The 12,162-nt window shown below is 35.9% G+C and overlaps 2 protein-coding genes across 15 annotated transcripts; one reads left to right on the forward strand and one right to left on the reverse strand.

Moving 5' to 3' along the window:
• Nucleotides 1–557: 557 nt before the first annotated feature.
• On the forward strand, nt 558–8,838 carry Galphas (G protein alpha s subunit). Of its 14 annotated transcripts, none has more exons than XM_073954928.1 (10): nt 999–1,836; nt 2,453–2,539; nt 2,979–3,771; nt 7,430–7,526; nt 7,598–7,718; nt 7,813–7,941; nt 8,013–8,192; nt 8,268–8,392; nt 8,457–8,530; nt 8,618–8,838. In XM_073954928.1, exons 3-10 carry the CDS (start codon nt 3,496–3,498, stop codon nt 8,762–8,764), a joined length of 1,149 nt encoding a protein of 382 aa, XP_073811029.1. In that variant the 5' UTR covers nt 999–1,836; nt 2,453–2,539; nt 2,979–3,495; the 3' UTR covers nt 8,765–8,838. The 14 variants fall into 14 exon arrangements, with proteins under 14 accessions (XP_073811023.1, XP_073811024.1, XP_073811031.1 ...); XM_073954933.1 differs by having other exon boundaries at nt 1,002–1,035; nt 2,453–2,553; XM_073954925.1 differs by having other exon boundaries at nt 1,002–1,035.
• Nucleotides 8,839–9,917: 1,079 nt separating this feature from the next.
• Nucleotides 9,918–12,162, reverse strand: LOC141386448 (WD repeat-containing protein 47). Its single transcript, XM_073954936.1, has 5 exons — nt 11,957–12,162; nt 11,537–11,700; nt 11,080–11,470; nt 10,513–10,733; nt 9,918–10,443 (listed from the first exon to the last, which is right to left on the reverse strand). Exons 1-5 carry the CDS (start codon nt 11,960–11,962, stop codon nt 10,218–10,220), a joined length of 1,008 nt encoding a protein of 335 aa, XP_073811037.1. The 5' UTR covers nt 11,963–12,162; the 3' UTR covers nt 9,918–10,217.

The following is a 12,162-nucleotide window of genomic DNA, read 5'->3' on the forward strand; positions in this document are numbered from 1 at the left end:
GGCGTCCAGACAACTGCAAAAACAGTTGTAAAATTATGAATGAAAATCATCGAATTCCTTTTGTTTTCCGTTCACATATTTTGTTTTTGTTCATGTTCTTTTGTTTTCAACACATTTCAATTATTATCTCACACATTTTTACAAAAAATGTCAAAATTTTGTTAACCTGGCTGTCTGTGAAAGAATGATGGACAGCTGGTAGCCAAACGACAAATGTATGTATGTGTTAGTAAATCAGAGTTGTATTTGAAGACAAACTGTCTAGTGTAAACGCCTAGTAATTATCGAAATTGCAAGCATTTTAATTTGACCGATTTTTGTCTGTAACCAAAAAATGCGTTAGGGAATCCCAATACTGGCCAACCTCGACTTTATTGTACCATGGGACAAACTATGCCTATACATCTACCTTTATTATTGCACCATGCCATTTGATGTTTTAAGCCATGGCTGCAGGGTTGTATTTTTCAGCGATTTTCAAACCTGGCCTACCTCTACTTTATTGTACCATGCGTACCCGTAATCTGAAAATTCCAACAAATCTTTAAAGCTCAATCGCCGTAATGTTCTTTATATCCCACATAATCAACTACTTTTTCGTGACGATTACTCGGATTGTCCCTGTAACCGAGTATTCATATACTGAGTACTTTTACGACACTATTTTTCAGTGATTGAATACATAGAAACTCTAGGAAAGAAAGTGAGTAAAATCGTAAAAATATTTTCTCATACAAAATTAAAACAAATCTTTAACCGAAACAGTTCGGTGCCATGAATAAATAATTAAATTCCAGCTGCCATCGCCCAAATGTGTAAATTGCAGTTTAGTTTTGTAGTTGGTGTAAAACAAGAACAAAAAAAAACGAATAAGAAAAAGATTCTGGTGTCAATTCATCTGCTCTCCATACTCCCCAACACACAATCAAGCACACACAACCAACCAACAAGAAGATAAATAAAAGAGAAGAAAATATTAATAATTTATATCTATCTACAGTGTTTGGTTGTTGGTTGAATGGCTGGCTGGTTGGTGTTAGTAGTAGGCAGAAGACAAGATATTTAATTGCAAAGGAAGGAACTATTTTCGGTGGTGTCAATGCGTTTCGACGGCAATTTATTTATGCTTTCCAAATTATATGTACCTTCAATATTACATTTTTGTGCTTTCCTGCGTCTGTCCGCCCGTCCGTCCTTTCGTTACGTTCGTTCTGCAGTGCCTGCCCTGCCGCCTCAAATTATTTTATTAATGATATGATATTTTTAACTATATCCATTCAATAATTGCTGCTGCCTGCCTGACTTGCTCTCATAAAGATAAAATGTTTATATATACAATACATACATATTTATATACATAAACGTCGTCCAAAAAAACGAAAAGAAAAGTGAAGAGGTTAGAGAAAAATGGAAATGTAAAAGTGAAATGAAATAAAAGAATTAGAATGAAATGCGCTAAATTAACGAATGAGATTTTCTTCTTCGTCGGTGGTACACAATTTAGAAAAAAAGTTAACAACATATATATGTTTGTATGTACATACATATATTTCTACTTTTTATAGCCAAAAAACGGCTACATACATATATACATTAGGTATATGATTTATCGTAGAAGAAAAGACAAAATCACCAAAAAAGAATTATGTAGCCACCATCTCTGAGTGATGGCCCCAACAAAATGAAAATTTTGGCAGAGGAAACTAACAAAACTTCAAAATTCCATCAAATCTTGAGTTATAGAAAGACCAGGAAGCTGCACAAGTTAATAATGCCTTGCCACCGACCGTCCATACGCAAATTTTTACACCCCTCGAATATAACAGTGTATAGAGTGTATGTATTTAGTATAAATACAAAACACAGGCGCGTAGGCAGAGATAATCGTCGTATTCATTTTTTTCCAATTTATTTTTTGGGGATTAATTTACCAGAGCTTTACTTATTGAATAATAAATTAAAACAAATTTCACTTTGAAAACATATTATTACTTCATTGTCATAGATCGAACAAAGTTTATTAGCTGCTTGTTGGATTGTTGGCTGGCTGGCTTGGCTAGTTGGGTTTGGTTTTCAATATCTGTCGTACGGATGGTGGGTGGGTGGGCTGCGGGTGTTTGTATAAATGTTGTGACAAGAAGAAGGTGTAGGTACAATATAAAGACTGTTATGCCCAAATACGTGTGGTGGACAACTCTAGTTTGTTTCATTTTTGTTGTTCTATGGGAAAAATAAAAACAAAAATAAAATTCCAAAATGTTTCAAATATTTCTATTTCACAAGGTGAACTTTGAGAAGAAAATATTAAAAGAGCCATGCCTTTTTATGTTTTTTAATTTGGTCATACATATATACAATGTATCTATACACACAGTAGTAGGTTGTTCCGAATTTGATAATACCAAAAAAGTTTGCAAGTTTTTTTTTCCTAATGTCATCCGTCTCTTTGTAGAGAAAAGAATGCAGAACAGGCTGTTTACAAATTTGTCCAGCAATTGTTCATTTAACCTTGTGACAGGTGTAACACACACACACAAATGTACGTACGCACAGGTATCTACTATAATGGAGAGTTTAAGATTATGGCCAAAGTGTTTATGAGAAATGCATACATTTAGTGAAAAACTATTGTTAACTACCTCTTTTTAGTTTCTAAGACAAAAAATTACCTTGTCCGTGGACAACTGAAATGAAGTATCTATTAAATTATGAAACCTTTATTTGGATTGGGCAATTCTCAGTTTGAAGGCGGCGATATACGTGAGAGGAATTGCCTAGTGGCTATTGTGAATCAAGACCTAGCTTTCGAATTGCATTTAAACATACCCAATAATGCATAATTGTTGCACATTGCTTTCTTATGTTATTTACAACCTGTTACAGGAGCTTGCCAATATGATTTGGGACGCAAACATCTATTCCCAATTCTCGTCAATTGTTAACTAATTTTTGTTTTGTTTCTTTTTTTCTTCTTTCAGATTTAACATAGCACAAATTTCATTGCACAAAATTCTAATCGTCTGTACCTAAAGCTACTGAAAGACACAAATACAAAGAATAGACAAAAAGAGAAAACCAAAACCGGGGGTCAGCAGGGAGGAACACACAAACAAACCATTTACTACAAATTACTTTGTAACATTTTACTATAAAAACCATACATAATTTGCGTATTGTTATAAGGAGAAAAAAGACGAACAACAACAACAACGGCAACAACTAAAAGAAGCTACAACATATTTACAACACTCCACCACAACAACCATACAACAACATATTCTTCAAACTGGCGGCTTACTAAAAGAAAAACCAACCAAAACAAAAACCCACTTACAAAACAATCCCAATTCCAAGAGCAATATTTGAGAGAACTCTAATAGTTTTTTGAGCAGCAGCTTATTTAGACTGGCTCAAAACGAAGAAAACGGGGGCGCTGAGTCTCCCGACGGTACCCAAGAAGGTAGAGAAGCGTGTTGGTGGATACCTTGGTCTGCAATGGGCTGCTTTGGTTCACCCAGTTCTAAGCAATCCGATATAAATTCCGAAGATACAAGGAGTCAGAAACGACGCAGCGATGCAATTTCCAAACAATTACAAAAGGACAAACAGCTCTATAGGGCCACCCATAGACTTTTGTTGCTAGGCGCTGGTGAATCGGGCAAATCAACAATTGTCAAGCAAATGCGTATATTGCATGTGGATGGCTTTTCAGAGCAGGAGAAAAAACAAAAAATCGATGACATCAAAAAGAATATTCGTGATGCTATTTTGGTAAGTGAAAAAAGTCAATAGATTTGAGATAATGACATTTATAATAGGGAGGTAGGAGGTTCCACATAAAACATTTATGGCGATATCGTTACTTCATCTCATTCGATTTTTGAAGACTCTTTGAAGTGAACTTTGTTCAAATTTTGTAATTTTTACAATTGTGCAGCATTTTGGCTTATATTACCTTTACCGAGCCACCGCAGAAAATTATGAAAATTTTACTACAGGTAGTGCTTTTCATACCGATTCCAACGATGTATTACTTTTGCTGCGGTAATGTATACATGCTGAGCTATAGGCCTTCAAAGTTCCAAAATTCCCTTGGTTACATGAAAAAAATTTACGATATAAAGGAAAATTTTGTTCGCATAGCCGAAATTTGCTACTCTCCATAGGAGAACGTCTTAAATCCCCGGCCGAAGGCCGTCTACTTAAGAAAACTTTTAAAGGAATTGTTTTTATTTTTCTCTGCGATTGCTTGGTAAAGGAAATTTGTTCCGCATTTTTTGATATTATTGACGTGTGTTGACTTGTGTCTTATCGTCATTTTTGAGTACCGTTGTCAGTTTTATTCTCAGATTTAAAAAAAAAATGCGTTTCGCCCTATTTTACGTGGGAGATATGGGGAAGTTCACTTCACTTGTTGATCCTTCCTTCATTGTTCTATATCTCTCAAGTCTAGATACAATGGTGAAGCGACGTAAGAACATAAACAAGCGTGCCACTTCCGAAACCATTTACCACCTGTCATGAAATAGGTCAAGAAACATTATCGGTTTAGGGAGTTTGGCTTGGAAAGATACTGATGTAGGTCTTGTTTTTGTTGTTATAGTTGCACGAAAGTGATCTCGACACCGTTTTCGGGATGCCAATGCACAACATTTGATTTTTTCGAGTAAAGTATACTTTGTTGGTGGGCTGAGTAACAGCCCTGGACCGAATATGAATCGTGTCGTTCTGTAATATAGAAGCTACATGTGTGTCTTCATAGATATGAATATGATGAGCCAACGATTTGCTCAATCTTTCGTAAGTTTCAAGCTTTCTCACGGTATCGATCTTGCCTCACATCATCACCTGTGTGTGGGGCAGCACCCCCTATTTAGATGTCAAACACAGAGACCCATGACTGCTTGTCTCGTTAATTATCATTTTTTTTTATATCCCCTAAAGGCAAAAACGATAACTCTCGAACGGATCAACCGATTTGATTCAATGTTTGGGTATCGTAATATTTTGTCCAAACTTAATTTAAGTTCGAAGATATGCCATATCGGTCCACTACTTTTAGACCACCCCCGACTAAAGTTCAAATATTTTCCGGTAAATGGTGCGCACGACAACTCTCTAACTTTAACATATGGGGGGTTATCATGAACGGCAATTCTCCGTGAATTTTTTCACTTTCTCCCTTAAGTTGCAACGGCTGAAAAACAAAACTCACGGGGAAATTTCATTCATGATAATCGGCATGGTAATATTACTTCCAGACATAGATCAGGTTTGAATATGAACTAAATCGGTACTCATTCGTGTACCTCCCACACAAAATTTGGAAAAGGTATAAGGATAACATCTCTGCTCAGATCGTTTTGAAATTTCTTGCAGCAAGTTCTTTATGTGGGCCCTGTTACGACGGCTCAATTTTTTTCCTGGGCAAGTTCATACTTTCTGAGATAATGGCCCAAAAACTCAAACACCCCTATAGACTTCAGAAGTATTGTGTTTACTTCTTCCCTTTAGGTCCGAGGCTGATGGGATATCTATGTCTTGCTTGTTTTTTAGATATTGGCTTTCAACGATATCGAAAGAAGAATCCATTCTATGGAAAAGATTCCTCCTTTTTATTGATCTCCGATGGGTTTTTATCGACAAAGCGATACTGCCTTCAGTTAGCCCTCATATTGTTCTTCCCTTGATTTTTTACTCGTTGTTTCCCGTTAATGGGTGACCAATCTCAAAGCGTTACTCACTTTGAAAACCCTCTCAAATGTTTTACTTCTCAAAACAAAGAAACTTTATTCCACTCCTATCCTCTGCTATGAAAGCCTCCTTTCTGTCTGGCGAGTGACTCTCAACAACCGCCGATGGCTTTTTCTCTGTGGTGATGCGTTAGATAGAACTGCATCATCCCTTCCAGAAATGAATTTTGTCTCCTTCCAGAGCTACCACCCTACCTGTTTTGGATGAATACACTACTTCCCATTGCAAAGATCGTCTTAGTTTCAGTGTTCTGGGTGTGTTTTTGTTCTCCATTCGTAATATCTTAAGCGGGGGGATCTATAATGGGCCGATTCCGTACAGCGAGGCGAGTCGTGTCGCGTTGCGAAATGCAATTTTTCGATTCCGTATGGCAATATCGCCTGACGTCGTCAAATTTTGTCGCCGAAATGTTCATTTTCCGGCGACAACAAATTAGCTGTCGCCGTACATTTTTACTAACGAATAAAAAAAAAATAACTTGTTATCGACGATTATTTTCTATCGCTGTACGTAGTGCATTTTTTAAATTTTGTCACAGAGACGATAGACGACGCGACATGACTCGCCTCGCTGTACGGAATCGGCCCATAAGTTACACACTGGCAAGATCTTGGGACAATGAATGAAGCGCTTGGGTATCAACGATGATAGCTTAGAATATACTCGAAGCACTTGGTGCAAACCTTAACTTAATGGCCATTGCTACAAACCCAATTTAGAAGAATTTAGAAGCTGGATTAGTCTTCGCTTTGCCTTTGGGATTGTTCCCTTCCGTTAGGGAAACAATTGTTGCCTGTCTAGTAGAATGGTCTCCTTATGGGGGAGAAACAAATATTTCGGAGAGCATTGTCTTCGAAAGTTTGTAGCGTTCTCTCTTGTAGAATTATCAATTTCTATCATTTAAGATATAGGAGAGTCAGGTGAGTGCGATTGGGTCGGTTAGCCCCCGCATCATGTTTAAATGGTTACCCTTGATAAGGATAACAGTATGTTGCCTGAGGTGATGACTGATCTCCATACAAGAGAGATTGTTTTGACAAGTTTGTAGAACTCTCTCCCTCTCTCGTTTCGCCCTAAGAAGCTTGATGATCATATCGACAACATAAAACAACATGTGAATGTCTATTTACGGAAGTACTACCCACGACACGTCTGAACAATTTGAAATCAAATCTATTCGATTTTTGTAAGGATAAAAAATGGACATTTCGTTCCGAATTCGTAGCAAAATGTCAAAAATTAATCATTCTACCGAATTTTGCAAGTATTTTCGTTCCGAAATCGTTCCAAGTTAGCTCCGACATTTCGTTCCTAAAATGTGTCAACCACTCCATGCAACTTTCGTTACGAATTCCGTTCAATTTCGGATCCAAAAAATCTGACATAGCAGCCGAAGCTCGAACCGAATTACACATTTCGTCCTAACCGCTGTGGAAAGTGTTGCTGTTTTTAGCACCTTATATACCTACCTTACAACTTAAATATGCAGCCCAATCATGAATGTAAACTCCCTGTAACTTTTGCCTCTCTGCTGTTGCAACTGAAAGGAGAGAGTGAGAAAACTCACGGGGAGTTGATATTCATGATCAGGCTGATGTATTATTTTATATATATGTATATATGAGTGTATATTTTATTTTACATATTTTTATTTATATTTCTTCCATTCCCCTAGACTATTACTGGTGCAATGAGCACATTGAATCCACCTATACCTTTAGAGAAAAAGGAAAACGAGATCAGAGTCGAGTACATACAGGATTATGCTTCAAGTAAGTGGAATCAAGTGGAATAACTCCATGATGTAGTTACTAATAGATTTCCTTTTTTATTCCCAACACAGGTCCTGATTTCAACTATCCTCCAGAGTTTTATGAACACACAGAAGAATTATGGAAGGATAGAGGTGTATTGGCGACTTATGAAAGATCAAATGAATATCAATTAATTGATTGTGCAAAGTAGTAAGTAAAGAGAGAGGGAGAACGAATGAACTACCAATTGGAAGTAATGGTTACTAAATGTATTTCTTCTTCTTCTCCCTCATTTCCTTTTTAGCTTTTTGGATCGAGTAAGCATAATAAAGCAACCCAACTACACACCTAATGAACAGGATATTTTGCGGTGTCGTGTACTAACTTCTGGTATTTTTGAAACAAGATTTCAAGTTGACAAAGTCAATTTCCAGTAAGTTTTATTTCTCTTGAACAAATTTTGCAATACATTAGAAATTTGCTAATATTTGTTTACCATTACAGCATGTTTGATGTGGGAGGCCAAAGGGACGAACGTCGAAAGTGGATACAATGCTTTAATGACGTTACTGCAATTATATTTGTAACCGCATGTTCTAGCTATAATATGGTTTTACGTGAGGATCCAACACAAAATCGATTACGAGAATCCTTGGAATTATTTAAAAGCATTTGGAATAATAGGTAAATATAAATAAAGGGTGGGTGATCTATTCGATTGAAGATCTTCTAACATCTCTTTACGTTTGTCAATTTCAGATGGTTGCGTACAATATCTGTTATTCTGTTTCTCAACAAACAAGATTTGTTAGCTGAAAAAATAAAAGCTGGTAAAAGTAAACTCTCGGATTATTTTGCCGAGTTCAATAAATATCAAACACCAAGTAAGTTTGTCCACTCCCCAAAAATAACCAAAAATAAACCACTTTTTCATTTTTTTCACTCTAGGTGATGCAATAATCGAGTCTGGAGATGATCCTGAAGTCATAAGAGCTAAGTATTTCATACGTGATGAGTTTTTGGTACGCCATCTATTTGCATATTCCTCTCTTTTTGATGATTTATTTCATAATTCTAATTGCCTTTGTACATTTTTGGTTTTTTTTTAGCGTATATCTACTGCTAGTGGTGATGGGAAACATTATTGCTATCCCCATTTTACATGTGCTGTAGATACTGAGAACATCAAGCGAGTATTCAATGATTGTCGAGACATAATTCAAAGAATGCACCTTCGTCAGTATGAATTGTTATAGGTTTATTCTACAAAAATCACTTAATAAAGTAATGTGCAAATAATAATACAACTAACCAAAACAACAACTACAAATGCAACACTTTTTATTTAAAAGATAATTCGAAGGTTTGAAGGAATCGTCGTAGTTACTTAAGAAATGCAAATAAAACAAAAAATTTTCCATTTTCTTCGAAGCATAAATGAAATTTATTTTTGTTAATGCTCGTAGATTATTGGAGCTCATTAAATTACATTAACCTCAAAGACTATTGAAAAGATATTCTTTATGTAGAAGAACCTTTGAAGAAGTCATGAATAGGGCCCTAAAGAAGAATTTTAATACCACGACTGTAATAAAAATCCCTAAGGATATTTTCCTTGAAATAGAAGGTCCTAATGATCTCTTCTCCAGAATAGAACATATTACAGTACCACTTACAATATAAGGTCCATATAAAGATAATTCATATCATACAAAAGCCCTACTTATCTCATTTTCAGAACACGAGCCTTCAGTCTTTTCTATGATTAAATGTACCCTGTATGCCCTTTCTAGAGTAAAAAAAGGGAAAGTAAAGAAAAGATGTAAACCAATTTCTCAGAAAGCATGAACTTGGCCCCGAAACAATTTTACCGTCGTAACAAGGGCCACAACTTGTTGCCAAAACTTTAAAAACGATCCCAGACGAGTTCTTAAACTACACTCTTTCCATACTTTGTGTGGGAGGTACGATGTAGTCAATATTCGGACATAATCCGAGACGGTAAGAAATAATACGATGTACAAAGTTTGGACCAAATCGGATTCTCCCTTCGAGGATTATCTTACGTACTACCTGATCTATATCTGGGAGTGATAATCGGATGCACCATTTTACCAAAATTTTTAAACTTTTGTGGGGGAGGTACCAGAAGGTGTGGACCCATGTGACCTATTTTCGACCTTAAACTGAGTTTGGGCAAAATATTACGATACCCAAAATTTGAACCAAATCGATTGATCCGTTCGACAGTTATCGTATCAACTCCAAATGATCTGAAACGATAACCGTCCTCATAGGTATTTTCTAGATTATAAACATGTCTACTCTGGAATGGAAGGCACATACCTACATATATGGCTCCTCTAGTTTATAAAAAAAACCTAAAGAGCAACAGATCGAACAAAACGATTTAGTTTCCATCACATCTCCCCAATAGAGTGTCTTCTTTTCATTTGTTTATTTTGAGATTGACACGACAGACATAAAGATAATAATAAATAAGCTTAAAATCTACACAAAAAACACTAACATAAAAAGATGCTCTGTGAATTAAGTGATGAAATCGAAAACTGGAAATGTACCTTTTAAAGTTATTACTAAACAGACTTTTTGATTGCTTGTGTGTTTACATCCTACGACATCCATACCTCTTGTTCTTCTTTGTCGTCATCGATTTTTTTTGGCATAGTATACGAAATGATCTCTCTCTTAGATATTTGGTATAGCCCACAATTTGGCAGTTTTATCAGCCGATGTTGTTAGTATTGAAAAATCTCTTGGATGCCATCTCGCTGATATAACTTTGTCACTGTGTTCCCCTACCACAACGGATGGTAGAGATAAAGTTAAATTACCTTGCAAATCTGTAAGCACTATTTTGTTATCATAGCCACATGTTAGCAAGTAGTAGGCTGAGGGCGAAAAACGTATTGATCTGCAAGGAAGTAGAAAAGCCAAATAATAAATACATCGATCAATCACACCTGAAGATCAGTCACAATACCTTATATCAGCTGAATGTGGTTGAAAGCATTGAATTTGTCTGTTGCGGCGTATATCATGCAGAACACAAGAAGCATCTTCGTGTCCAGAGACCAATAATCTGCCCGTTGGATCAACACAAACTGCAGTAACCGGAGAACCCATGGTGTCGTAATAGCTACAAGGCAATACGGTATTGATGCACTCTGGAACACGAATATCCCAGAAACGTATGGTTTTGTCCTGCAATCATCAAAATTAAATTATAAAAGATGAATATTTTAATATTTATATTTGATGCCGAAGCTGAAAGATTTCTGAGTAAAAAGAGATGGGGTATTGTGATTTAAATCAATCGCAATCGATATATTGTTGGCCCATACACCCACAATTGAAATTCGGCTGGTTATTTTTAGTGAAGCCATTCGGATCTACATTGTTTTGAAGCCGATTTTTATACCTATCAAGGAATAACGTTTAATCCCAAACAAGTTTCAGATGTACATTATTTATCTTCTCTTTCCCCAAAGCTTCCAATATCCGTCAAGAAATGTTTCAGCATCTGACATCTCAAGTTAGAGATTTCTACCTGTGATCCAGTTACCACCATATTATTCTCCCAACTATATAATGAATAAATATGACCAGAATGCCCCGAATATGCCTGCATTGGTGTTAAAACTCCACAATCGCTTATGTACAGTTTGCAGTCTCCAGCACCACCGCTGACCAGCAACTTTCTTTCCGTGGAAGAAGATTCATTCATAAAACATAAATCACGAACCGTTCCATCATGCATGGTCAGCTCCAGTTCTCTGCCCTCCAGCTGTTTATTTTCACTGCTGTATTTAATGATTTTAATTGTCTTATCATTGGAACCACTAGCAATAAACTGTCCATCTTTGGACCATGATAGACAATAAATCGAACCCTTGTGATGTTTGGTGCGTTTGAAGATTACACTGGTTTGTGTGGGTTTACTAAAGAAATAAATGTCGGAAATATTAAAATAAAGAACAATAAAAATGATTAAAATTACAACATACCTTATATTGTTAATCTGTGGGGGATACAAACATATACGTAATGTTTTGGAGTTGGAACCCACAGCATAAAGTAAACCGTCTTCACTAAACGAACAGCAACGTATCGGTTGGACATCACTGAGCGAATTAATTGGAACAAAACACAAAGGTTTTTTATTACCTATCTAAATAAACGAGAGAAAACATAAATATACACACACACGAACACATACAGCATCATTATAAAAATAACGGTAACAGTATTGTTTATTTATGAATGAGCAACAATCGATCATCAATTGGTGGATTGAATGTTGATTATTGTTTCTTTCTGCAACTTTCTGTCTTCGTTGTCAGTTGTCGTGGCAAGTTCTTCAAAAGAAAAACATCGTTCTGTGGCATGTTGCAACAAGTGAAATGCAATCCAACAACAATATTTACCTCCATGTTTTATACGCGAAATCCTTATGCAAAATATTTACTAAATACAAAATGGAATGCTAAAAGTCTTCATTACAATTAAAATAATCTTTTGTAAATTAATTTCAAAGATGAAGACATGTTAAACCACGAAACACTGATCAATTTTTTTCTTTGCTTTTTTGAAAGTATGAAGATCGAATCCACAGTCCACAAATATCAGGGAT

Source organism: Musca autumnalis, unplaced genomic scaffold (genome assembly GCF_047663935.1).
Source record: "Musca autumnalis isolate F117 unplaced genomic scaffold, ASM4766393v1 scaffold_5, whole genome shotgun sequence".
In the NCBI taxonomy this organism is placed as follows: Eukaryota; Metazoa; Arthropoda; class Insecta; order Diptera; family Muscidae; genus Musca; species Musca autumnalis.

Coding starts and splice junctions, on each gene's coding strand:
- Galphas (XM_073954922.1), top strand. CDS start 3,496: ATGGGCTGCTTTGGTTCACCCAGTTCTAAGCAATCCGATATAAATTCC. Junction 3,772..7,429: donor ATATTCGTGATGCTATTTTG/GTAAGTGAAAAA, acceptor CCATTCCCCTAG/ACTATTACTGGTGCAATGAG. Junction 7,527..7,597: donor CATACAGGATTATGCTTCAA/GTAAGTGGAATC, acceptor TTCCCAACACAG/GTCCTGATTTCAACTATCCT.
- LOC141386448 (XM_073954936.1), bottom strand. Junction 11,471..11,536: donor CCACAGATTAACAATATAAG/GTATGTTGTAAT, acceptor TTATTTCTTTAG/TAAACCCACACAAACCAGTG. Junction 10,734..11,079: donor TGGTGGTAACTGGATCACAG/GTAGAAATCTCT, acceptor TGATGATTGCAG/GACAAAACCATACGTTTCTG.